The 26,941-nt window shown below is 40.6% G+C and overlaps 2 protein-coding genes across 7 annotated transcripts; one reads left to right on the top strand and one right to left on the bottom strand.

Moving 5' to 3' along the window:
• Positions 1 to 9,161: 9,161 nt before the first annotated feature.
• LOC143360572 (sodium-independent sulfate anion transporter) lies at positions 9,162 to 20,820 on the top strand. 4 transcript variants are annotated; one of them, XM_076799563.1, is made up of 11 exons: positions 11,021 to 11,119; positions 12,550 to 12,619; positions 13,155 to 13,373; positions 13,461 to 13,615; positions 14,611 to 14,908; positions 17,408 to 17,720; positions 18,029 to 18,190; positions 18,620 to 18,760; positions 19,270 to 19,415; positions 19,512 to 19,703; positions 19,938 to 20,820. In XM_076799563.1, the coding sequence occupies exons 3-11, from the start codon at positions 13,239 to 13,241 to the stop codon at positions 20,199 to 20,201; spliced, it is 1,806 nt and encodes a 601-aa protein (XP_076655678.1). In that variant the 5' UTR covers positions 11,021 to 11,119; positions 12,550 to 12,619; positions 13,155 to 13,238; the 3' UTR covers positions 20,202 to 20,820. The 4 variants fall into 4 exon arrangements, with proteins under 4 accessions (XP_076655687.1, XP_076655678.1, XP_076655695.1 ...); XM_076799572.1 differs by lacking the exons at positions 11,021 to 11,119; positions 12,550 to 12,619 and adding an exon at positions 9,162 to 9,359; XM_076799580.1 differs by lacking the exons at positions 11,021 to 11,119; positions 12,550 to 12,619 and adding an exon at positions 12,627 to 12,642.
• On the bottom strand, positions 20,656 to 26,923 carry LOC143360535 (uncharacterized). 3 transcript variants are annotated; one of them, XM_076799478.1, is made up of 6 exons: positions 26,735 to 26,923; positions 26,126 to 26,243; positions 25,487 to 25,900; positions 25,203 to 25,411; positions 24,484 to 25,008; positions 20,656 to 24,327 (listed from the first exon to the last, which is right to left on the bottom strand). In XM_076799478.1, exons 2-6 carry the CDS (start codon positions 26,236 to 26,238, stop codon positions 22,211 to 22,213), a joined length of 3,378 nt encoding a protein of 1,125 aa, XP_076655593.1. In that variant the 5' UTR covers positions 26,239 to 26,243; positions 26,735 to 26,923; the 3' UTR covers positions 20,656 to 22,210. The 3 variants fall into 3 exon arrangements, with proteins under 3 accessions (XP_076655593.1, XP_076655603.1, XP_076655613.1); XM_076799488.1 differs by having other exon boundaries at positions 25,272 to 25,411; XM_076799498.1 differs by lacking the exon at positions 26,126 to 26,243.
• Positions 26,924 to 26,941: the final 18 nt, after the last annotated feature.

Raw genomic sequence — 26,941 nt, 5'->3', positions numbered from 1 at the left:
AGGTACGGACGCCGCCATTTTATTACAGGGTTGCTTTACCGAAAACTGTAACACAAAAGCCAGCAAATTACAGAAGGCAAAACAAATTCTTTGCAAATAATTGATTACTTGTGGGTACCCCTAATATATTATATATATATTAGCTTTCATGTTTTTTGACATTTAACCCTTTCCACTCGAGTGGTGACTCTGAAGCGCCACTAAAAATTGTTGTGGCATCATTTCGAAGAAATTACAAGAAATATTACAAAGTATTTGTTACATTACAAAATTTGTGTTCATTAGATTACTAAACATTTAAATATTATACGTGGAAGTCGGATCAGTTTCGTATGAACAAAATGAAGATATTCCAAGACGGAAGAAAAATGTAGTTTTACAATTAAGAGACAATTGCACGTTATAATTTATGAAGATGAACCATCTTCTTCCTACAGGAACACCACAAACAAAAATGGTACACTCAAAATTGTTTTTCAGTATTTGCTTCCTTCAATTTCTTGATTTTTATTTGTTTTACCAAGCAACAGCCTCTCTAAACGATTAATACAACGATGCGCAGTGACTCAGACATTCGTTCGCATAATCAGTAAGCAAAACTTCACGGTAAAAATTGTTCTACGTCAGCTACACGTTTATTTCTATCGTCTTCCGATCAAATATTCTTTTCCGATGCATTTACATTAATTCCGAGACGAAATTCGAAATTTTATGCGCGATTTCAACCAACACATGTAAGAGCTTTCTGAGGACGACTCTGTGATTAATAAAATTCCTCGACTGACGAAAGGTATTAACATTAACTCCACTGCGTTCTTCGGTTCACAGGTACATGTCCTTCAACACTATCAAGATTGTATAATATATTTTTACCTAAACGAGTCTTCGAATCATTACAGAAGATTTTGTACATGCCACTGCTTTTTTAATACTATTTCAAATATACAATTTAACCAAGGACCACAGCAGGGTTAACCCTCTTGCGTTCTTCAGGGTGAAAACTCGCCCATTTTCTTTTTCTTGCGTACTGTAGAATGCTTAATCCTGTGTTGTGGGGTGTACTCCCTCTATCTCACAATAATACTAGCAGTTGACGAATTTAATTTGTCCCATAATAGTAGTAGCAAAAGAAAATAAACATAGAACGCAACATTTATTATAAAAAAAAAATATATCAAAATTTAAAAATACATCAAAATTTAAAATATTACTGTGAATTCGACATATACAGAGGCGGAATATATAGAGCGACATATACAATAGGCGACACATATAGAGGAATCACTGTACTCCTAATTTTTTAAAGTTTTTAACGACCTGGAGGGGCAAGGGCAATATTTAAATATAAAATAAAATTTTCCATACAATTAGGTGAGGCCACGCCTCCCTCCTTCCCCCGTTACGCCTATGGCAAAGCGTGTGAGCAAGCCTGAAATATACTTCAATGAAATATAGATGTTCTCTCAGTCCACCGCAATGTCCCAACATCGGTACACCAGAAAATTATTCAAGGAATCGAGCAAACTATGAAAACGATGCGTAGCAAGACCCCGAAGAATCCTCAAGCGCTCGTCGACCGGTGCCTCCGCGTTTGCTTCTCTATTCAAGATCGAGAATCCAATTTCATCATGCGACGAGCATCATCGAAAGTCCCCGTAGGCTCTTTTTCTGCCTCCAGGATGCGATGGCTGCCGGAAGAATCCGCCTGCTCGGCGAGCGTGTCGTCGGATTAACATTTTCGCCGATCACCGAATCGCTGGAATCGTTCGCCGGTGCATTTCCCCGGGATTCCCCGAAGTGCAAGGCCGCCGGGCGCGAAAGAGTCGCGCGTGTCCCGGAATTCTTGGCAATATTCGTAACGGAACCCGGTTCGGGTCCGCTTGAAAATCCTGGAGGTCGTTCTCCCGGCTCCGGGAGAATCGCCGAAAAACGTTGGAAACGAAGGGAAGAGGGAGCGAGCCGGGCGTCGTTTTATCAGCCCCCGTGGATCGGCGTCCGTGAATCACCGCGGACTTCCTGGCTCGTTTCGAAAAAAGAAACCTGTTGCTCGGATCCTTCTCCTCTGATCCTTTTCCCAGAGCCCTCGGTCCTTTCTGCGTCTCGGTGCTGAACGCCGCGCGTTCAGGAAGCTGTGGAACTTCCTCGTGTTACGGTACCCGTCGGCTAGTCCTCTTTCCTATCGGACCCTACGATCGTGAAATCGTCACGCAATGGGAAGAAATCCTCGTGAAACCAGACCTGACCCAGACCCGTTCAACCTCCGCTTCGCCGCAGAACCAGGGACGAAGGAGACGCGAGAGTAAATTGCCGGAGAATAATTGTTCTTCGAATTCCTGCCTCGGGCACGTCTTATTCCTCATCGGCTCTTGAACTTTATATGCATCTGTCATGCGTGGGCGGAACGTTAAACTCAAGAGTTTAACAACCTCGGTATACTGTCTTGACTTATCTGAAATTATTCGGAGCCAAGACTTCGTGGATTCGCGATAAGGTAGAGTGACCAGGTTACCGACAAAAATATTGTGAATATTGTATGAGAATATTTTCCGCTGGGAAAGGGCTCATTCGAAAGGGGAAGGTTCAATCTAGCCTCCAGTAGCTTCCCTAACAATTTTAAAAAAGCCGGCCATTCGTAAGAGCCAAGACTCCGTAGATTCGCGATAAGGTAGAGCGACCACGTTACCGACAAAAATAGGCGAAAAATGGTTTCACGCGCCTCACCTTTTCGTCCTTGTATGAGAATATTTTTCGCTGGGAAAGGGCTCGTTCGAAAGAGGAAGGTTCAATCCAGCGCGCGCTGGTCACGAGCTGACGAGATTATGCGGATATTTGGTGATATAAGCGTTAGAAATAGGCCAAAAATTGACGATGCGCATGCCGTGGAATCCAAGCATTTTTATGCCGTTGGATGAGTTTTCTGGATGAAATCGAGAGCAGCGCGCGCTAGAAAATATCTCCGGCTACGAATCGAGCTATATTTTGTCTTGATTCTCTGCGAAATAAAGTTAAATAAATCATATTTAACCTCTCGCGCGCAATCGTCCGCAACTCCGTCTCCCAGGTACGGCGCGCTTGGCCGCGGAAGGCACAAAAGCCACTATAGTGGTTCGTATCTTTCAAACTGATGTTTTCCACGGAAGCCACTATAGTGGCGTATCTTTCAAACTTATGCCTTCCACGGAAGCCACTATAGTGGCGTACAGTGCTAAGAGGTTAACAATCCGAAGGTTAACACAAAAATCTCACAAAATTGAACTAATCTCAGTAATTCTAATGAAAGCTGAAGATTGCTTCAAGAACTCTTTCAGATCGTACAAATCCTAAGGAATTGCGGGTTAAACAACAATGCTACGAGGAAAATTAATTTTTAAAGATGGACGAGGAATTGTGTCTCATATCACCGACGTGACAGTCAACGTGCTAATGGGAAAAGGACACTTCTATTTGTGTCCTTTTTCTTACAATTAATGCACAATCTACAAAAAACCGCAATTTTTAAAAGCGTACACTACCGCTCAAAAGTATCCGGACACTCCGCGGTGGATACGCCGATGAATCTCATATAATTTAATTTTAGTGTAGTATTGGCAATGTTCTAATGCAAAACTAATGAAAATCGATTTTAGTCGCTATTTTAGGCACTGAAATAACTGTTATGCAATGTTAATACATATTTCGCGAGTGTCCGGATACTTTTGAGTGGTAGTGTATATTAATAAAAGACTCGTCAGTGTCGGCCAGACTCGCTGGTTAAAGAAGCAACTCATTTGTTTTATACCTGTACATTTTCGCAGCAAAATCAATTTTCATGTTCGTCCATATCCCATTAGCATCCCACGTTGCCGGCATTCTTTTTGCACAATGACACAGGCTTACTCGAAAATTTCTTAATCGTCCCGTTACAGCATGCTACTCCGACGAATTAGCATATAATCGCTTGGCTATTAAGGATTGTTGCTAGCGGCTTTTTTTCGTGGATTATTTATAGATCCTCGATTCTAACGGACAGTTGGACAGCAAAGATGTTTCTGCTGTCCGGTTTAACGCGGAGATAATGGTCCGGAGATACCGGAAGTGGCATCGGACGTGAAAAATTACGTAAAATCGGCGGGATCGCGTGACGAAAAACAATCACGAGCAAGAAACGAGGATTGTTTGTTTGTTTTTTTTTTATTGTTCGAGATATGAGAGGGATACAGATGTACCCCGTTCATGTGAATCACCCGCGTTCATTATTCTTCTTTTTTTCTTCTTCTTTGTTAGACTTGTTAAATCGCGTCGTTTCCGGCGGACGATTAACGTCCTCGGATCTCTCTGGCTTGCGCACGAATACGATCCTCCTGATTCGGATCTACGAGGCGGGAGTGCTCGTTAGTTGGCAAAACGGAGGAGCCGAAGGGAAAAGTCTCGTTCCTGAACGGTCGCTTTGCCCTTCCTCCGCAATGGTTCTTCCTGATTGTTCAATTCAAACGATAATCGCGAGCGTGATCGAGCGCGCACACGTTAAACTACAATTAGGTACATTAACGCTAAACCTACCGAGCCTTAAAAGTAACTGACACAAGTAGTCTTATAAAAATGACGAGACTGAATTTATTTGGATTTCTATGGATATTTATTTAATCATTTCCCACGGAAACATCTTCACAATTTCAGTAATTGTAAAATATAAAATCTGGAACCGGCCATTTTGACCGGCGGTGGTAGGTTTAGTGTTAAAGTTACAGTTTAGATAAATAAAGTGGATTTAACCCTCCCTGAATAACCTGGGCCGTTTATGTCCGAGGAAAAATCTCAGTCGAATTTCTTTTTCTCCAATATTTATTTTTTACCACGCACGCTTTAGACATTCGACGTTCCAACAATTATACATTAAAATAGGGACTTCAGTACGTATTACAGAATTTTTTTAGATTTTCTTAAAGCCTAAAATAGTAAAAAAAAATGGTCGTCAACATAAACGACCCTGTATGGGGACCAAATTCGAATTGAAATTGAAAAAGTATGGATTTTGTTTAAATTAGAAGCCGGAGCGGATTGAAAGAACAGATCACAATAACAGGAAGTCAATCTTGATAAGAAGCTGTAGTAAATTCGAATTGAAATTGAAAAGTATTGATTGAAAGAATAAAATAAAATAAATAAGGAAACAAGAAAATTGCATGCATTATGAAGGTCTCCTGTAGTGATCCCACGACCAGAGGCCATAAGTGGACGACCTTCCCGTGGTCGCATGATCGCAACGCTTTAGATTAATTTCGAGTCCATCCGAGCTCTCCGGAGGACCAGGATCGACTGATTCTTCGAGTAGATTCGCTTGACTTATATGAATCAATGATCGATGGAGGGGAAGCCCCTTCCTCCGGATTTATAGATTTAGATCACCGTAATCGGGAATTAATCTATTATTTCTGGCTGTATAGTATATACAAAGCAATTTTTAATGATATTTTTAAGCACTCTTTTATATGTTTATTTGATATAATTTATATTTCAGCGGTGAATCTTGGGATTCGAACCGCCAGTATCGGTGGAGTGAAGCTTGGCAATTTTTGCCGTAGATGGCACCAACATTTTGAATATGTCTGCCTCTCTCGAGCTGCTGTGAATTCATACCTCTGTCCTCGTTTAATACCAATGAGCACATCATGTACTCCTGCTATGAAAAAGGCTTCAAAGCTATCCAGAACCGCATGAAACAATGTCTTGAAAATAGGTAGCACGATCAGAGAAATATCGCTATCCTTATCGTACAATCGATTTTCCTTCACTTACCCGTTCTAGCCACTGGAAAACGAACGAGCCCAACAGCAATCGTTAATAAATTGTTAATTATAACTTGAATATGCGAAACAATGTTGTTGAAACGTTACTAGGGATATAGTAAAATGTTCATGTTTGCATATTGTGCATACAAACTGGAACATTAATTATGCACAGGGACCGAAAATTGCTTTCGGTCGATCTCAGTGCACAGGTACAGAAAATTGCTAATAGATATTTAATCTGATATCAAATTCAACTGAAAATTGTAGGTGAAAGTTGCTGAAGGTCAATTTTATACAATAAAATTGCAAATATTTGTGACTTGTTAGCAGCAAATGAGTAGTTAATCAATTTTCCATCGATTTTATGAATTGCCGTAGGGCCGGGGCTATGAAACTCAAGCGCTATGGTGGCGTCATCTACGGTGGCGGGTTTGTGAACTAATTTTCCCTATCCTTCCATGTGTAAGACAAGGACAGACATAGTGTGCGACAAGGACAGTAGATGTCTCTCTCGTGCCACCTCCTTTTTAGGCGCTTCGAATTTCCTGATAATTAGTAGGCGCGCATCATGGGCGAGGAGGTATCCGACAAGGATAGACTTATGCAATTTACGAAGAGAGAGAAGGACAGACACTGACCGCTCTCGTATGATGCTTACACGCTACTCAGCAATAATTTATAAACTTTAGCGATTGGAGAATACGATGCAGGCCTTCTGCTAGTTTCACGTATAATTGTCGATTCGATTTTGTTAGTTGTTAAGTAGTCATTAGCAATTTTCCGCACCTCTTTCCGGAAATGATCTCAGAAATATTGACATTTTACAAATAAATTATTTTCTCACTTTACAGACATAATATGTGAAGATTTATGATTGAAGAAACTAGAATAGACCTCTAGCAACAATGTAGTGGCAAGTTTGTAGAGATCTGGCTCGTAATTAATTAGTTATTAACGATAGTTGCAGAGACAACTTGTTTCTCCTATGCCTGTGGTGTGCAAGACAAGGAGAGACTCGTGCCACCTGCATTTTCGCGACGCTTCGAATTTCCTGATAAGTATCAGGCGCGCATGATAAGGAGTAGATGTCCAACAAGGACAGACATACGCTTTTACGGCAGAGGGAGTAGTACAAAATGTCTCTCTCGCACATCGACCAACTCACAAGAAAATTTATTGATAACTCCCATGTTATTAATAATTTATAATTATTAGAATTTGGAGAATGTAGAATGAAGCTTCCGCAACTTTCAAATATAGCTTCCGATCGGATTTGCTTCCGAATTAAATAACTGTTAACAATTATTGAGACCCATGTTCTGAAATAACTTCAAATCATTTGGCAGGTTTCCCATGAACAATTTATTTTCTACTTTCACAGACATAATCGATACACTTTTACGCCTGAAGAATATAGAATTCACTCTTGGCTACTCCGCCATTGCAATTTTGTGTAGGTTTCACTCCTAATTAAATAGTTATTAACAATTTCTGAAGACGCTACTGGATTCTCCAATACCCATAATGTGTAAGACAAGGAGGGTCAGACTGTGCGACAAGGAGAGAAATATAAAACTAGCTGCCTCCCAGAAAATTGTTAATAACTAACTAACACGGAGACAGACCTATGCAAAACTGCGATAGGAATCTAGCTAAGACTCCATTCTACATTCCTCAATCGCAAAAGTGTATGAATGAATGCCGTAAATGTAGAAAATTAATTAATTACGAGACACCTGTCAAATCATTTGAGGTTATTTTCGAACAGGAGTCTCCTTAATTGTTAATAACTATTCAGTTCGGAAGAAAGTCCGATCAAAAACTATGTGTAAAAGTTGCTGAAAGTCTGCTTCGTGTTTTTCAGTCGCTAATGTTTACAAATTACTCCCGAGAAGCGAGTTATTAATAAATTGTCTATCGAGGTCTTCGATGTGCGAGTAAGACACTGTCTGTCCTTCTCTCTCTCCCTAAACTGCATAAGTGTCTCCTTGTCGGATACCTCTTTGCTCATCATGTGCGCCTACTAATTACCAGGAGATTCGAAATGCCTAGAAAAAGGAGGTGGCACGAGGAGACCTCTTTTGTCCTTGTCGCACACTATCTCTGTCCTTGTCTTACACGTGCGAAGGGTAGGGAAAATTAGTTCATAAACCCGCCACCATAGATGACGCCACCGTCACGCCACATCCTTGTCGCACAATGTAACTCTCCTTGTCTTACACATTGGAAGCATTAGGAAATCGAACAAGCTCCTAAAACCTAATAAATAACTCATCAACTCGTCATCAAACTGCTTCCAATAAATTACAGGATGATGAAACCAACTCCATCCTGATTTCCCCGGCTGTAAAAACCCATCAATTTATCATAGAAAATAAAGACAAAATTAAATATTGCACTCCATAAAAATGCACCATAATGGCGCCCTAACACTGTACAATGAATAATTTATACGAATTCAAACGCGTAGCTAAGTATAATCAAAGAAAGGTTGAAGGGATGGGTGTACAGAATAGCTAACATTTAATTCCATTTGATATGATATAGTTTAATTTAATATTTAATAATACTTACAAATATGAATATTAATCGAATGACATAATGCATAATTACCTGCTTGGAAATGGGATCTCGGACTCCGAACTCGTGTTTTTAAACCTCGCGTCAACTCGAACGGTCAACCATCGTTATTTTTAGGAGTCTCGATTACATTCGCAAATAATTACAGTATGACGTGCTTGTGCAAACTCGGACAAGTAGAAAAAGTCTGAATCGAACGAGACACGCGAGAAATTAGCAGCGCGAGAAGAGAAACGCAAGCGGATCTGCCAAAATTTCCATTGCCAATATCTCTCTACTTTTCTCCTTTCAGCAATAACCAAATTGTTCTGCAAAAGTTGCTCCTTTCCAAATTCTAATTCTAATTTGTTTAATCTGAAAAGTTTAAACTAAGAGACTAACTAAAGTAGAGCTATTAAAATTTTCAATGACCTTGAAGATCTTCCGGCTGACCGCCAATGGCCAATCGCATAACCGTCAATGCCGTTCCGTAACGTACGCGCGACAATAATATGTCCCAGCAACCTGTTAGAAGTGAATTTATGACACACATATAAAAGCCGATGCAGTTCAAGCTGTGTCAATATTAGTTCCCCAAAGAACAATAAAAATGGCTCGTGTAACACCCGAATGCATAACACGTGTCTCATAACTCAAGCAGTACGCAATAATTAAATTTAGAGTGCAGGACACTTGGTTCGTTATCGCCTGTTTATGCAAATAATGCATTTTTCCACGTCGAGTCGTCAATCCTCGCACCGTCGAACTTCCCGGCGGAAGTGAACGCGAATTTTACAGCAGAACGCATGGTATCCATAGTACTTTTGCTCGGGAAGTATACGGAGAGTCTCCGTTTGGTTGTTTGGAGCGAGCCGTGTTATCGTGTGCTGTCGTCGTTGACATGCAAACTACGTCGTCGTCCAAGAGCACGGGACGGCCTTATAATTTACGGACGTGCACGACGGCGTTCCACACACGAGGAATTTCAACGGTTTCGGTTTGAAACGGCTTGGAAAAATCTTCTGGCAAAAGGTACCCGAGAACGACGGTGTCGGATCGAAGGAATTCGAGCGGAATCTCATCGATCGATTCTCGTATGACAATTACGAGTTCGCGCGAACTGGTTCCGCCATTCCCCGCGAGGAGCAGCTGTTTTGTTTCGGTTCGACGTGTTTCACGGAAAGCGTGAACGATCACACTTTGCCGCGAGGTAGATCCTTGAGCACTTTTACTCGCATGGACATCCATGCAAAACATCTCCCTCCATCTCTCTCTCTCTCTCTATCTATGTCTCTCTCCTCTTTCTCCGAGTATTATCCTTGCGCAATCCCGCGGCGATACGCATAGGCTTTCTAGCGAAATGAAAGTCGCAGGAATCCGGAACGAGCTTTTCCTTCTCCGTCAATCGATAAACAGGATAATTTTTAATCAAACGATGGATCTTTTCCAGGAATCGAAACGTGACCTTCGAGAACGATCCTTCCCACGTTTAAGAATAACACAGCGACTCGCGTGTTTGCTCGCAAAACTTCTTCTGTCCTTGTTCAAATAGTGTAAGGAATCCCGTTACTGTGGGGGTACCAATTACTGTGCCTGTATCAATTATACTTATTTTTACTGCACACTGAATATTAAAAAAGAGATATTAAATTTTTTCATTGGAATCAGTTAATATATATGTTCTATATCTATTTTCTAAACGACACAGTATCTGTGTCTGTGCATAATAAATATTAAAAAAGGGTAGTAAATTTTTTTCATTGGGATCAGTTAATATATATGTTGTATATCTATTTTCTAAATGACACAGTAATTGTGCCTGTGCACAATGAACACTAAAAAAGAGATATTCAATTTTTACATTGGAATCAGTTAACATATATGTTATACATCTACTTTTTAATATTCACTATGCTTTAAAAATAAGTATAATTAACATACGAACAGTAATAGGTATCCCCACAGTAACTGAAACCCTTACCCTAGTATGCAAGATTTCAAACTTAATGCTAGAATATTGAATAATTTTTGTTTTGTTTTATTTGAGCTTTATCAACCTCCATTGAGGTGATTTTGCGTCATTGAGTGATTGAGTTACGCGAATAAGGTTTATTTTTAGTTACACAGTACGTGGAAAAATGCATGAATCACTATGTAGATAGGGATTAGATTCGTTAGAATAAAATACACAGAAATATCTCGAGAAGTTTCTTTATTTTTTAATAACTCATACACAATACAGTTTACTCGGGTAAAGAGGATAAAAATTTCTTAAAAAGTTCCGTTACATTTTTTAGAGTGCATACCAAGGTTGGATAACGCGATACACATTGTTTTATAGGTGTTGAATTTTTGCTTGTTCGTCAGATCGTTCGTCCTTGCACAGCCATACATACATGCACAGACAGACATTTTTATTTCTTCTCCTGATACGTGTTTTGTGCTAATGACTAATAAATGGACTTTGGCTCTTTATGTAAGATACAAATTTTATATCTAAAATGATATGATTGAGTTACAATATAATTCAATTACTTTGCAATTATAATTCCTGGAGTAATTCAATTGTAATTCTGCACAACTGATTGTGAACGTTGTCGGATGTGGATGACGATGGCCCACAGTCGAAATTGCCGAGGAGGACGCGGATCGGCCGGACGCGGTGCCCGTAGAAAAAACGATCAAATTGCTCGTTGAATTGAGTATAATTCGTATTTGCCGAACCCATAGCGATCATTTAGAAGAGGATCGACGCATGCGTTCGCATCCTGGCGGACGTACCGACGCACAGTGTGACGAATGGCCTTTTTAGCTGGATAAAATTAACTTTCAAATAAACAAAAACTAAATGTGCTAATATAATCTAAAATAACTATGTATTAAAACCCTTGAATATTAAAACTTAAAATTCTTTAGTTGTATGTTTACAGAGCGTGTAAACTTCACCTAAAAGACGAACACCTAACCTATAAATGAATGGGCACGTTTCCATACGCGCTAGAAATATGTTAAAATGTACTAAGGACTGTTTAAATTTCCTATATATGATGGATATAACATCTCAAAACATGTATTTTCACTTTAGTAATTCCAAATTATCGATAACATTCCTCTATTTTTGTAAATTAAGTGTCAAAGACGGTACTCATTTTTCCACAGAAACGCCCATGTTACTACTCTTCGATAATGAATTAGTATATGCGCCACGTCGGTCCACGCGATGATTTTTACATATAATAAAGTAGAGATTCTCTACTTTATTTCAATACCAAAATTGGCTTGCAGAACGTTTCAGAACTATACTAATTTTTACAATGAAGTTACGTCGTTTTACGTACACGCTCCTGACAATCATAGCTCGGGCCGGGCCTTTCGAACGCAGCCGATGCCGATTGCCGTCGCCACTTATTGTTAGCGGTTTGTTTAGTATACTCGTTGAAACCTATGGATTGGTCTCATTCATTGTATATTGAAGGAATAAACAATGATAAGATCCCCGAGTTTTCCTCTGAACTTTCTTCGTATGAAAATTCGTTTCTTCAGTCTCAGAGCGATCAGCGTGCAGTGTACATCTCCCTTGCGTTTTTCTTATATCTTTCAGTTTCGTTATTTTTATTGTTGTTGTTGTTGTATTGTTATTGTTATAATTACTGTGACTGTTGTTAGTGTTTGATTTGTTACGTTATCACTTTATACGTGAAAACGTTATAACAAAATCTTCCTTAGATATAATCGGATACGTTGAATCAAAACATTTCATCCCTTATAAAAATTATGAAAATTTTAAATAGGAAATACAAATTTTTAGATTAATCTAAACAAATTGGTATAAACAACACAAGCTTGTACTAAACCAAAGAATAATTCTTTCCCGTTCGAATATGTCTGAATCTCCAAAAAGTAACTTTTACTATAATTTTTCCAAAATTACATTCTTCTTGTCCATAATTACAAATGACGTCTTCTTCGATAATATCTAGTACTTGTTAAATCATTCCGTGTTACATAGGTCCATTAATAACTTTGTTGTATTTTATGTTCACTTATAAATCGCTTAAAATATATTGTTTAATTAACAAAAACCAACTAAATGATGTAAAAAATTAATAATTATTCATATTTTATACAACTGTAAACATATTAATCGATAGATATAGAAAAATAGGCGATTTAGAATTTTGTCCAGCTAAAATGGCCATTCGTCGTATGTGCGACGCGCCAGGTTCGCCGGCGAGTGGAGGGAGGCTCGGCACGTGTGAAACAGCTGTAGATTTAATCAGTGTACAGAGCAGGTACGCGTCGACACATCGGATCGGTAAGACTCACGGATCGCTCGTGCACGGGAAAGCTTCTGTTCGATCGCGCGGTCATCCCGATTGATCCTCTCTCCACCGTTTCCGCGGATCAAGAGAACACCTGTAAAGCAAACATAACAGTTACCGGGTGGTTCTCCGAGCGATCAGTGCGCGATGGATCGCGGGTGTTAGACGCGAATTTTCGCGGCGGGAGAAAGGATCGTGGATCCTCGGAGCGGGCCAGACACGCCGGCTGGTCGCGCGGGACCAGGAAACAGGATAATCACGTGTTCGATTCGGCCTCACGTGGCCGGCGATCAGGTGACGCTGCGTTGTATACTACCGTGTTCCGTTGAAAAAGATCCCTCTCGTTAATTGTCTCTTAGAAGTCGGCCCGTTAATTGCCGACGGTGAATCGACGTCGCGAACGCTCGGCCCGGCTCAATGGGACTACGCTCGTTGCATAAGAAAGATCTTCGGCGAACAATCGAGCCAAGGACACCGGGCTGAACACGGTCCTCTGTGATTGCAGAAGGTCTCGAGCGAGAGCAGGATGCTCTAGTGAAGAGCAACCTTCGTCGTCGTCGCAGAAGAAGAGACGTATTGAGGAAGAAGGATGACCGGGTTCAGCTTCCAGAGGATACTCAGGAGCAGAGTGCCTGTTCTAAAATGGCTGCCGCTCTACAAGCCGAAAGACGCGCTGGGCGACCTAGTTGCTGGCCTAACTGTCGGCCTGACCTTAATACCTCAGGTACTTTCCACGGAATGTCGTCTTATAAACCTTATCGCGTCCGATCTTAGATCGCCGTTTCCACGCTCGCGTGTCCTTTGCTTCCAGGCGATCGCCTACGCCGGCCTGGCCGGATTGACACCACAGTATGGATTGTACAGCGCGTTCGCCGGCAGTTTCGTTTACATCCTCTTCGGCACCTGCCGTGAGGTCAACATTGGCCCGACCGCGTTGATCTCGCTGCTGACGTACACCTACGCCAGGTAAGACTCTTCAGGAGAGACACCGGCTTCTTCGCTGGAGTAGGGTAGCCTGGAGAGCAAAGATTCGGTCAGCTTACGACACTATGAGAATCTTCGAGACGGTTTCGTATACATAATTGCGGGCAATTGTGACCGGCAATATGATTTAATGACCCCTGAAAAGACCGCTCACGCGATCACAAACGCCGCCGCGCCGTCAATCCGCGCAATTGAGAGATTTCTGTCTCGAAACCAGCAGTGACTTCATTTTCGAGAAACGGGTCAACGGCTCGTTTACGGTGCTTCAACCCTAAATCAACTGTTCTGCCATTGTGTCTCTGAGATTGGTGGCACAACCGAGTTCTGAAAGCATGGCGCAGTAGGACCCAGATCATTCGAACCTCTGATACTTGATGTCGTTATATAGTTGAATGAATGAATGGCTTTATGTAGCCTGATCTAAGGCAATTTCCAATACTATTTATTGCACGAATTAACACGCGGTGGTCATCAGCGATCTGGGCTATTGCCTTGCTTGTGATGGTCATAATTAGACAGCGGATCCTTCTGCAAAAGATGAATTGCAACGAGCTGAAGTGAAATTGAAATCTATTTTCTTTCCTGGTATGTTTAGTAAGTTGGAGATAATACTCATAATACTCAATGCAACTAGACTGCAGATTTTATGAATTTATGGAAACATTGAGTGGATAAACTTTAAAACATTGATGAGATTACAAGGATGTCGGTATATTATTTCCAACTGCAGAACATTTTTAGAGGAAGCTATTTTCGTTTGGCTCCTGTCTCTTGCAGTCAGTGCACTTTCATTTTGCATAAAAATCCCCGGTTTAATTACAACTGAACGAACGTCCTAATGTTGGAACACGTTTCCCTATCTAGTTCGGACAATCGTAAAAATTATAATCATCAATTGTGAATCACGCTTCATCAATTGCGAATTGTCGCTTGCGAGTGAGCCGAAGACCAAGATCAGAGTTGAATCCTGCTTGCAGAGGCAATCCGGAGTACGCAGTCCTGCTGTGCTTCCTATCAGGATGCGTCACCATAATCCTGGGGATCCTCAGGCTAGGATTTCTAGTGGAGTTCGTCTCGGTCCCGGTGGTCTCGGGGTTCACTTCAGCGGCGAGCCTCATCATAGCCTGCAGCCAGATAAAAAGCTTGCTGGGCTTGAAGATCCACGGGGAGAGTTTCGTGGAGATTTGGACGGAGTTGGTGAGCAACATCGGACGGACCAGGATCCCTGACCTGATCTTGTCGAGCTGCTGCATTCTAATTCTGCTGACCCTGAAGGTAATTCGCCGCGGACGCTCAACGCGAGCAAAACTAGCTCCTACGCGGCGCGAATACAGTGACGAGCAAAAGTGTGAACACACAACGCTAGCTTTACATGAAACGCGATAATACAAACTATTTTTCAATTGAATGATAAAGATTAGGTACTAATAATTACAGAGTGTATAGCATAAACAGAACAGTTTATTTTCGTATTAACAGTATACGGAGTATTTATCGAAAATAGGAATTGAAGACAATTTTTACAGTTTTGCACCTTAATTGTGCTCGTCGAAATAAAGCTTTAAATTAATATTTTGTCCATTTTCCTTTACTTTTTTGTACTGCTTCTAGCCTGCGTGGCATACTATCTATTCAATTTTTAACCCTTTGCACTCGCAGCCATTTTAACTCCAAAACGAAACATTTCTTCCGACCTAAAATATTTCCTTTCTATAGAAATTTTTTCATGCCATACATACAAAAACAGTGCAATTTACTCGTACAGTACTGAAATGTTTAGTAATTTATTAAATACAAACAAATTTAATAATGTAAACAATGTTTTGAATAATGATACAGCAATTTTTAGTGGCGCCTTACAGTCGCCATTCGAGTGCTAAGCGTTAATAATTTCCGGCCCAATGTTGTACCATTCTTGTTCTGTCCTTTTCCGCAATTCATGAACACCTGAAGGTAGATTGTCATATTTTGCTAGCCTTCTTTTCACAATCGACCACAAATTTTCGATTGGGTTCATATCTGGACTTTCTGCTGGCCACTTCATCAATACTTTTGATTTCCTAGCCAGGTTTTTACTATCTTTGCAGTATGCTTAGGGTCTCCGTCTTGTTAAAATACTATTTCGTCTTCAGCAAATTCGATAGAATTAACGACAGAAGGTAAATTATTTTGCAAAATATTTAAATAATGCCCTTTGCGCATGATACCTTCTATCCGAACTAAGGGACCAACACCCTTACGAGTAAAACAACCCCAACACATAATTGAGCCACGCCCGAACTTCATAGTTTGTTTTATGCTACTTGCTTGATTACTATTTTCGGATGAAGTCCAGTACCCCAAGACCTTCCATCAGATTCAAATCTATTAATTTTTGTTTCGTCGGGCCATATAACTCTTTTCCAATCTTCTGTTGTCCACTCTTTGCATGTGTGAGCAAATTTTTTTCGTGGTTTAATATTTTTGTCTGAAACAGCTGGTTTGCGTTTCTTTTCTTTCGCTTTGAACCCGATTCTCTTCAAGGTGCGGCGAATGGTCCACTCACTTGCATTTACTCCAACGTCTTGAGCCGCGATTTTTGGAGTTTTATGACTTTTAGGCCGAAGACGATGCGCAATTTCACGCGCAGCTCTGTCAGAAACCAGTTAGGGCCTACCGTTTCTTAAAGAAGTTGACACACTACCTTTCTTTATTCTTGCAACCATCGTATGACTTACACCAGATTTTACTGCAATTTGCCGTAGTGAAAAACCTTTATCGCACAATGAAATGATACTGTTTCTTTCAGTTGCACTAAGTGGTTTCATCTTGACTTAGGCGTGTCAACCAACTTTCAAATAGGAGAAAAACTGTGCAAACACCAGTCCCTAGCATTTGTGTACCATCTTAACCCGATGAAACGTGCAAAATTGTAAACATTGCTTCGAATCCTTATTTTTGTAAAATATTATATACAGGGTGGCCCACATAACTCTTAACAGCTGAATATCACCCTTAAGCTCTCATCTTGAGACGTTTGTAGTTCATTGCTACCGAATCATAAGTTACTGAAACCTACAAAACGCATTTTTTTAAATTATCGTTGTAGGCTAAAAAGTTGAAAAATCATCATATTTTCATTTCTTTATCATTTCAACCAATTGCAATCTAAAGAAATTTTTGTTTACTCATTGTCTAGCAAACTAGTCGGTCTAACATCTAAAAAAAAATTCAAGTCATTTGGACCAATCTCAAAAGAGTTATGCGATTTTCAAGAGTGTCCACCTAATATCGTCCCCGACTGTACAAGTGGAAACTTCAAACTGTAATATCTCATTATGGAAACATCTGACAAAAAAATGTTTCAAACAAAATTGACTTGTTTTTTCCTGTAGAATCTAAATATGTAACGTTTCGTAGGGGGTTCTATTTAAAATTATAAAGGTACCCCGGCCCCCTTTAAAGGGAAAGGGGGCGCCACTTCAGGTTTATGTAATTAGAAAGGTCCTTCAGATCCATGCAATTTAAGACCAAGAACTTTAAAATCGATGGCATAGTTTTCAAGATATTCAGCTGTTAAGAGTTATGTGGGCCACCCTGTATATTGTTGATATTATCTAACATAAACTGTTATGTTTTGTTCATCACCATATTAGTACCTAAGCTTTATCATTCAATTGAAAAATAGGTTGTATTATCACGTTTCATGTAAAACTAGCGTGTTTACACTTTTGCTCGTCGCTGTACGTATGGAGAAAGAAACAGATCCGATGAAGAAACGGTGAACGGTTCCAGAAACTGAAAGACGCCAAGGTCTCGAACAGGATACTGAAGAAATCCATCTGGTTCTTCGGGACTGGTAGGAACGCCATCGTCGTGATCATCTGCGCGGTGATCTCGTACGTTTACGAGAGCCAGGGCGGTGCACCCTTCGTCCTGACAGGACACATCGACGCAGGACTACCGTCCGTTGAACCACCGCCGTTCTCCAGGACAGTTGGGAACCAGACCGAGACCTTCATGGACATGTGCAGGAACCTGGGCACTGGGATTCTCATCGTGCCGCTGATTTCAATCATTGGGAACGTCGCCATCGCCAAGGCCTTCTGTAAGTTTCGACAAGATTAGGAAACAAAGAAGCTTTGATAATTTTTAATTGTTAGACAGCGGATTTTATGCATTTGTAAGTAGACTGTACATCTCTATGCACAAATAAAAATGTTTTATATTAATTGTGAGTAGCAGGGACCAGGCAAATAGTTCTTTCTTTCGTTAGTAATTTTAGTGGGTTGAAAATGGTACACTGATGTTTCGAAATGCATCAAGATCAACTGTCTGTGGACAATGAGGGAATATACCTGTTGCAATATCTACTCTACATTCAGAGGTATGACGAAAATCCATAAATCATTGCAGCACGAGGCCAGACTCTCGACGCGACTCAAGAAATGCTGACTCTCGGCCTGTGCAACATAGCGGGCTCCTTCTTCCACTCGATGCCAGTCACTGGTTCCTTCTCCAGAAGCGCCGTGAACAACGCTTCCGGTGTGAGAACACCTTTCGGCGGCATATACACAGGTAAATCGATCCTGCGATTCTTTAACACTAGGTGTACTGAAGTGTTTAGTAATTTATTAAGTACAAACAAATTTAATAGAAAATATTTTGAATAATGATACAGCAATTTTTAGCAGCGCCTTACAGTCGCCATTCGAGTGCCAAGGGTTAAATGACGAATGCGAGCGAATGTATTAATACTAGCTTTACGGGACCGGTCAAAATGACGGGTTCTAATATTTTTAATTTACAATTATTAATATTCTAAAGATACATCCATGAAGAATTATTCAACAAATTTATTTTTTTTTTTTTGGGTATATGTTGTTTTAAAAAATGGCTACAGCACATGTTCTTGTTATTTTTATAAAGTAATGTAAAATAGTCACTTTTAGTGCTCCGTAAACCTAGTGTTAAAGAGGAATACTCACCGGGAATTTTGGCTCGCAGGTATTCTAGTCATCCTCGCCTTAAGTCTGCTCACGCCATATTTTTATTACATCCCGAGAGCGACGCTCAGCTCTGTGATAATCAGCGCGGTGATATTCATGATCGAAGTGAAGATAATCAAGCCGATCTGGAGGTGTAGCAGTGAGTAGAACAATTTATAACAATAATTGCAATACTTGACGAATTGGGTGATTGTACAGTTTAGCTGGTTCTCTCTGTCTTGGTTCTTTTACAGTACAATCTCTTCTGAAATTTATTAAAGATGATCAACGCTAAATCTGTGAAGTATCAAAAATTAATGGCGCATATTACTTGGGTTTATTTGCAATTCTCTGCTATTTTTATCAAAGGTATCTCTATAATTTCAGTAATTGTAATTGCATTAGAAATATCAGAAAGACTAATGGGATCTACAAGAAATATCTCCAAGAATTAAAAAATTTAAAAGTTTTACTTTAAAGTTAAATTTTTTAAAGTTTCAAAAAATTGTTGATTAAAGCCGTGAACGGCCTCGAGCATCATCAATTGTGTAATTGCGAGGATCAGCTGTCCGAGGTTTAAGAAGAAATTGTACCAAAATGGGAAAAATTGAGAGAACCTACAAAATTGCAGAATTGCTAAAAATCGACTAACGGAACTTATGGTTGCAGAGCGAGATCTGATCCCCACGTTCACGACGTTCTTCGCGTGCCTGTTCGCCGGGGTCGAGCTGGGGATTTTAATAGGGGTGACGATTGATCTGGCTATATTAATTTATTTCAACGCCAGGCCGACAATATATATCGAATACAGAAATGTAAATACATAACAATGATTGACGAAGACTTTTAGAAGTTGCTATTTTAAAAATATTTCTTTTTGTTGTTGTTGTTGTTTGTTATTGTTAACACAGACTCCGGCGGTTAGCTACATCCTCGTACGGCCCAGCGCGGGTTTGCTGTTCCCGGCGGTGGACTACCTGAGGATATACTTGATAGAGCACCTGGCTAACAATCAGCAGAAGCTACTGAAAACCTTCAAGAACTCGAGAATCGTCGTGCTAGACTGCAAGCATATCGATAAAATTGATTTCACCGCGGCGCAAGTGCGTAGAACATTAATTATTGATCCTGCGTGTTCGTCCCTGGATCTTCTGTTCGGAAACTTGTCTACGATCTTCTCTGATAAGAACGAGAGATCGATGATAGAAATAAGCGTATCGTTTCTCCGCGGTATCGTTGTCGAATTCGACCGCCATTAGACAGAAGATTCAGGATCGATTTCGAACATGTTTCCGGTGGTATCGTCGACTATATTCTGTCCTCGGTGATGTTCGCAGGGATTGAACACTGTGATAAGCGACTTCAAGGAGAAAAACCATAAGCTGATCATGCTGCGCCCGTCCGCGGAGATCCTGAAGAGCGTCCAATCGCTGTCCGACGAGATCATTCGAGTGGCGCAGACGGACGCGGAGCTTGTCGCGATTTTGAAGGAGTATAGTTTGAGCAAAAGGGTCCTGGAGTTCGACGCTGAGCTGATCGACGTGACGAACATAAAAGCCGACAACAGGCCGAGGGACGAACGCGCAAGCACGAATCTCTGAATCACGTCGGAAAAATTTAAGAAATCAATTTTGACGCTTGATCGTGCCGGACAAAAAATCCTAGAAATTCTGCGTGTCTCTTCTGTTTTTTCTTCTTCGCGTTTTCTCACTTTTTTTCTTCTTCAATACATATCGAAAATCGAGTTATAGGACTATCAACGATATCGTATAAAATCGTAATGAACATTAACACGTATTTACGATTATATATGAATTGTATAATAATTCGTACGGTTTTTTTCTGTTTTGTAACTTTTTACCGGTAATTGATATAGATCCATATGAAAAATTACTTGCTTCATCTTCTTCTTGTATTCTTATTCTTCTTTTTTTTTTTGTTTTGTTTGTTTGTTTTTATTTTGTTTTGTTTAAAGAGAACTCTATTGACGCGTGCAGTTTCTTAATATAAATCGAAGGAATAATACTGTGTTGGTTATAAATGCGTACCAGAATATGTCGAGAGAAAGAATATATATATGTATGTATGTGTGTGTATATATATATATATATATATTCTAATTAGTCTATATAACATCTACCAAGTACGGCAAGTTCAATGTTTTACTTTGTAAAAACTTGTAAGTCCTCGAAAAATAAACTATATGGTATTTCTTAACAATATACGTAATATTTGAACAAAAATAAATCGTTATATAAAATGCTTTTGCCTCCGAATCGGTAAAGAAAACTAGAGGAAACGGTAGAATACGAAAAACGAAGGAAAGAAAAAAAGTTATAGTCGTGGCTCGACGTTGGGCCACGGGGAAATTAAATACATCAGACTTGTGTGATTCGCAAACGGGTTCGAATTACAGTCGACAAATCTTTGTGTCAAATCTTTCTCCCTCTCTTCTCTCCTCTCTCGCCGATCTTGCATTTTCGGTTCCGTTTTGTCGAAAGGAAACGTTAATCAAAAGAACCAAACGAAACTTTCTTGCGTGACACGAACTAAACACTAAATCGTCGTACGATAATACTTTCGATCATAGGAACTTAAAAAATATATATATATATATGCTCCCGAGTAAATACCAAGAGTCCGGATACAATATTAAAAAGATACGCTTTTCTACGGAAATCCGAGTAACAAGTAACACTGATTTAAATCTAAGCCCATTAGACTGGCCGATAGAAATGTCCGAAGAGAATCTAGAAAATAGATCTGCTACTTTCACACTTGTTATCATAGGAAATAGAACAAGATGAGGCTATCGCGTAATTGGCAGTTACAATGTCGTAAAATCCCTTTAAAGCTTCTCAACTTTGAAAAAAGAGTCTATCGCTAAGTTGATGCCAAACATCTATGTAAGTACGATGCACGTGAAATATGTGTGTCTAAAGTAGATTAAAAAACTTTCATATCTCCCACAACTACAGGGTCAACCGTGCAACGCCGCCGCTTCGAACTATCCACTGTACGAGAAGACATCTTGAACAAAAGTTGCATTTTCAGTATCTTTAAATTCGATCAATATTCCCTTGAAAATTTCTAGAGCTGTGCGAGAACCCCGGTCGAAAGACGAGTCTGATTCTCGAAAATATTCAGAATTCCCGAGAATAATCCCAAACATTCTCGGCCGGTCCCGACGCGATAGGTGCTCGCACACCTCTACCAATTTCAATACAGTATCAAAAGTTACACAAGAGTTACCACGTGAATTAACCATAGTTAACAGTTCCTGCGGATCCTTCGCAAATATCTCCTAAAAGTCCTAAGAATTCCTCCTGGTGAATACAGAATAATATCGCATTTATGCGACACAAAGGGAGGTCCGCAGGTTACAAGTTTTCCACGCAACTCTCGTTAAAAATGTCTCCCCAGCCAACAATTTCCAACCAGTTCGAAGCGATCGCATTGTACAGTTCATACAAAGACAACGACGATGCGAAAACGGCCCGAGGGGCATATGAACGTGCAACGATTTTGTACGGTGTGACTGCAACGATCTAGCTCGTAAACAAGAAATGCATTCTGCGCCAGTGGTATGCTAGTTACTGTTGCTACAACTCTACTGCTCCATCGTTTTGCGAATGCCGCGGCTGAAGGTCGCTCTGGACGCGAGCTCCTTAGGCGACGCGTAATAATTCCCGTTCTTATGATACTGGGGGGCATAGGTTTGCGGATTAACGCCAGCCATGTACGCCATGGACTTGTTGTCCGAGTGCAGAGTAGAATTTTGAACTGCATCCAGCTTCCTGGAGTAGTTCACTCCGTAGTACATGCATTCTCTCGGCGAGACCATGGGTGGTGTGCACTCTGAATCATTTTTCGCCTCGTCCTTCCTGTTGCCGAGGTCCAAATTACTCTGGAACGATGAACAATACTCGGGCATCCTCTGGTAATTGGCAGTGGCGCGCGGCGCGTATTTCTGCCCGAGCAGGTGCACGTTCGTGGACGCATTCCTCGCTGGGTCCATGGAGACCCCGTAGGAGTACGGTCCAGTCGCCTGGGCATCTTGAGCGCAGCCTTGATAATCGTTCGCGAGAGGAACTCGATATTGGCTGGATCTAGCGCGAACGTCCACAGCGTTGTCCTTGATCTTGACGTTCGACTTGCACGCTTGCATGCTGCCGATATAGCTGTCTAGTTTAACTGGCACGGAGTAGCTGGGATTGCTCTCGAGCTGCTGCACCTGCTGGAACTGCTTGTAAGGATTGCTCTGCATCGACGTCGCCACGGAGCAATTAATCGAGTCAGCCGTGGTGCTCGAAGGCAGCACTTGATTAGGATATGCGCTGCAGTTGGTGTACGGCGCGTTCTGGAACAGAGGCGGGTACTGCATCATCGGATTCCAGCCCTGCATGCACAGCTGCGGCACGTAGAACAGAGGAGCCTGCATGTAGCCCTGCTGGATGCCGTTGTAGTCCGTGCTGCATACGTGTCTCGAGTTCTGCAGCTGCATGTTCAACGGGTGCGCCGAGTTCATCACGTTCCCGTAGAGCAACATATCTGGAAGTGACAAATTCCATTGATTATGCTGCCCGGCCGCCGGATGGCTCTGATAACCCGAGGACGCTGGCAACACCGAAGCCTGGCTGCTGTGCATGAGAATGTTCGAGGGTTCACCTTGCATTATACTCGGGTTCTCCATGGTGTAGGAGGAGGTGCTCGGCACCAGCCCGCCGTGGGACACTATGCTGCTGTCGGTGGTCTTTCGCGACGTGTTCTGAGCGTTATTGTACTGGTTCAAGTACACCGGGGACACGTTGTGGTAGGACATGCTGTTGGCCATCGCAATGCTGCAGTTGCTCTGCTGATCCGACTTCTGGTGGGACATGTCCAGCAGATACATGTTGTTCCTCTCGGGGTTCTGAACGGAGCTCGTCATCTGAGCGGCCCCGTTGTCGAAGTAACTCTTTGTTTGTACACTCTGGTGACTCTCCAGCTGTTGTTGAGCGTTGCTCACGCTAGGAGTGGATTGTAGATCGGAGTAATACGAGTTTGTAGCGAGTTTATGGTGCTGGGTTATGTTACTAGTATGCAACGATGGCGCCGAGTGAACCGCCGTATTCATCTCCTCGATGCTGTCGGAAAACTTCACCGACTTCGCCTCCGAGTTACCGATACTCGTCTTACCGCTATTATTATTATTACTAGTGTGATCTTGCTCAGTCTTTGCGAATTGTACTTCAGTTCCACTGCAAGGGGCGACTTGCAACAGGTGCGACGACTCCTGCGACATCTGAATGGGCGCGCTTATGGTTGCGGGATCTTTGGTACCGTTTGAACAAGAATTCAATGATCTCGTGGACTGCTGGTTATTTACAGTTGAATCGGATGTGTCAGTCTTATTTTTGGTAGCACCATTAACCGGCTTTAGCGGGCATATGGTTATCCTCGAGCCCACGGATTGGCTCGCCTTGTAATCCTTCGACGAGTTGTCAGGAACAGCTTTCTTGTAGTTGTCTGGCTTCTCTTTGCTCGTGTCTTTCGGGAAAGGCTGGAACGTGCCCGAAGAACGTCTGTAAATTTGGGAATCTTTCTTGAACTTTTGCGCACAGCCCTGATGATCGTCTTTCCAACTTCTGTCGCTGCTGGTTTTCGTGTGTGACAAATTTTGATAGCTTCTTCTGCATGGCACAGAACCGGATGGCTTCCCCATGGGTCTTTCGTTCGTATTGCATTCTGAAACGTACAAATTTTGTACAGTTTTCCTCGTGTTTTTTGAGAAAATTGTATATTAGGTCAGTGCAAAAGTTCGTGCCCGATTTCATACTAAAATACAATGAATAATGGGGAACGAACTTTTCCACTGACCCAATAGATCGCTCGATTTCTTACTTGTTTCACATTTTTTCTTCGATCCGGTCTCGGCTGAATTAGCTGAACTAGCGTTTTCGTTGAAACCAGTTGAATGATGAATAGAATTCTCTTCCTCCTTTGTTGTATCCCTTAAATATTGCTGCTGCGGCTTCACCAACAGTTTGTTTCTATTGTATTGAACATTATATGATTGAGTGCGATTTATTTGAACTTTGTGACATTTCTTCGGCTCGTCTGTCTCATTACTTCTTCTCTGAGACCTGTTCTTCTCGTCGAATCCTTCCGTAGATTTCCTTCTGTCACCGCTATCGTTATACGTAGAAAAATTTTGCTTATAAAACTGCTGCTCCTTCACTTGCGTCCCCTTTCCCATAATTAATTGCCTATTATATCCGTTCACTTTATTACATTTATCATACTTAGATACAGGTACAGAGATTTTTCTAGAGTCTGTACTGGAGGTTTTCTCATTTTTGTATGAATGCAATGAATCATCTTGATCTTTGGAAACCTGTTTCGTACAAGACTCCTTTATCGAATTTCCTGCGAGAAAGAAAACACGTCAGAATTATATTTGGTGATTATTAGACTGCAGATTTTGCGCATTTAAGGAATTCAAAAATGCTATTGTATTGTCCCCATATAATAGTGACTGTTAAGAAAAGAAATAATGTCTTAATATTTTGCATAAAAATCCGCAATCTAGTGTTTAGTGTGTTAGTTCATCTGAGTCTCACCTGGTTGTCTCCTGACCTTTTGATCATTAGTTTTGTTAACATTAATCTTTGAAGTTGATTTTTGCATACCTTTCTGTAACTCTGGCGCAGTTTGAGCTTTAGATTTTGCATTGTTGTTATTATTATCATGGCATTGCTTCGAATTAATTTTATTACTTTCGTCGTGCTTATCTGTCTTTGTTGAGTCAGGCGTACCATGAATAGTGTCCCTAATTATACGCATAATAAGTCACATGAATTGTAATAACAAGTCATTATCATTAAGATTACAGTTGTCTGCCTACCATTTATTAGATGCTTCATTACACGACTCGTTGGATTTAATTTTGTCTTCCTCCTCGAGTCTGAGACGCTCCAGAGGAACATTAATGATATTCTCTTGCGCATTCATCTTTTTCATCTCTTGAGAATTTGGCAATAGGGAGCTAGCTATATTAACATTTTTATTCCAAGCAGTCTCCATAATACTTTCCTCGACCTGGTCGACGACTTTTAAAGTAGGTTCAAGCGTATTGTTATTTGTAATGATATTATTGTTAACTATGTGCCGATTCATAACGCAATCATCGTTCTCTAACGGAGGATTGTTCGCAGCATCGTCAGCTGACACAACATCGGTACTGTCTTTTGATCCTTCGCTTGTTTTATTAGTTACTGGAGTACATACTAATTCATTCCCATCTGGAAATACTTTTGTGCTATAATAGAAAAGTTAATTTGTAAGATTAGAGACAACCTTTGCAAATTCATTTTCTAATATCTTATCTTTTCTTTGGGTGTAGAATATTTTACCGTAATTGGTAACGAACAATGTTCTTGTCTTTTATCGGACACATTGATTAGAATATTTACAGCGAAAGAAACGATTACCAAAGCAATGAAATGAAAGTTAACTAAAATATATAAAACAGATACAAACGTACTGGCCTGAGAACTGAGAATTACTTTTCAGCCACTGCATATTATGCATCTTGCCAATTACGGCCATCTGCTCTATATCATGTTTCTGTTTTAAATCGCTATCAGTGGAATCCATTTTACCTATTACAAATGCATTTACAGAAACTAAGCACATTTAATAACAAAAAAAAAACATAACTACTTAAAATTATCATGGACGGAAATAATATAATCTATCTCTCGAAACGATACGAAAATATAAAGCACGATTCCAAACAGCAACGATTACAACCATTTACAACGACATTGTCAAACAGAAAATGGTGAGCGTACAGCATACATTAAAAACGAAATAATATCAATTCTTCAGCCACGAGTCGGAAATTTTTCGATCGTTTCGACAAACAATTAAACGAAAATACAACGCAACGATCACTGTGCTCGATCGAGTCGTGTTTAAAGTGCACAACCAAAGCGAACGAACGAACGTAATAACCGAAAGCTATTACTACGAATAAAATATATATATTTACGACGCAATTTATATCGAATTAATACATCATTCGACCAACATGCGATCTTAGAACTGTACGGTTATCTAAAAGAATGATAATATAATTTGACCAGTTTACCGTAGGCTTAGACGTTTAACGGCGATGGCAATGTTAATTGAAAATCTGTCGCAGAAATAGTTTCTTTCTCTCGGTCAACATATAGATATTAAGAACAACCGACCACCATAAAGGTCGCCATAATACTGATGAACGAGAGGATGCGCAAGTGCAAACAGACGAAAATTCTACGGGTCGAATTGAAAAATAATGGAACCCTATTAGTGG

The sequence above is a fragment of the Halictus rubicundus genome, chromosome 1, assembly GCF_050948215.1.
Source record: "Halictus rubicundus isolate RS-2024b chromosome 1, iyHalRubi1_principal, whole genome shotgun sequence".
Classification (NCBI taxonomy): Eukaryota; Metazoa; Arthropoda; class Insecta; order Hymenoptera; family Halictidae; genus Halictus; species Halictus rubicundus.
This window is presented reverse-complemented; position numbering and strand designations above follow the sequence as displayed.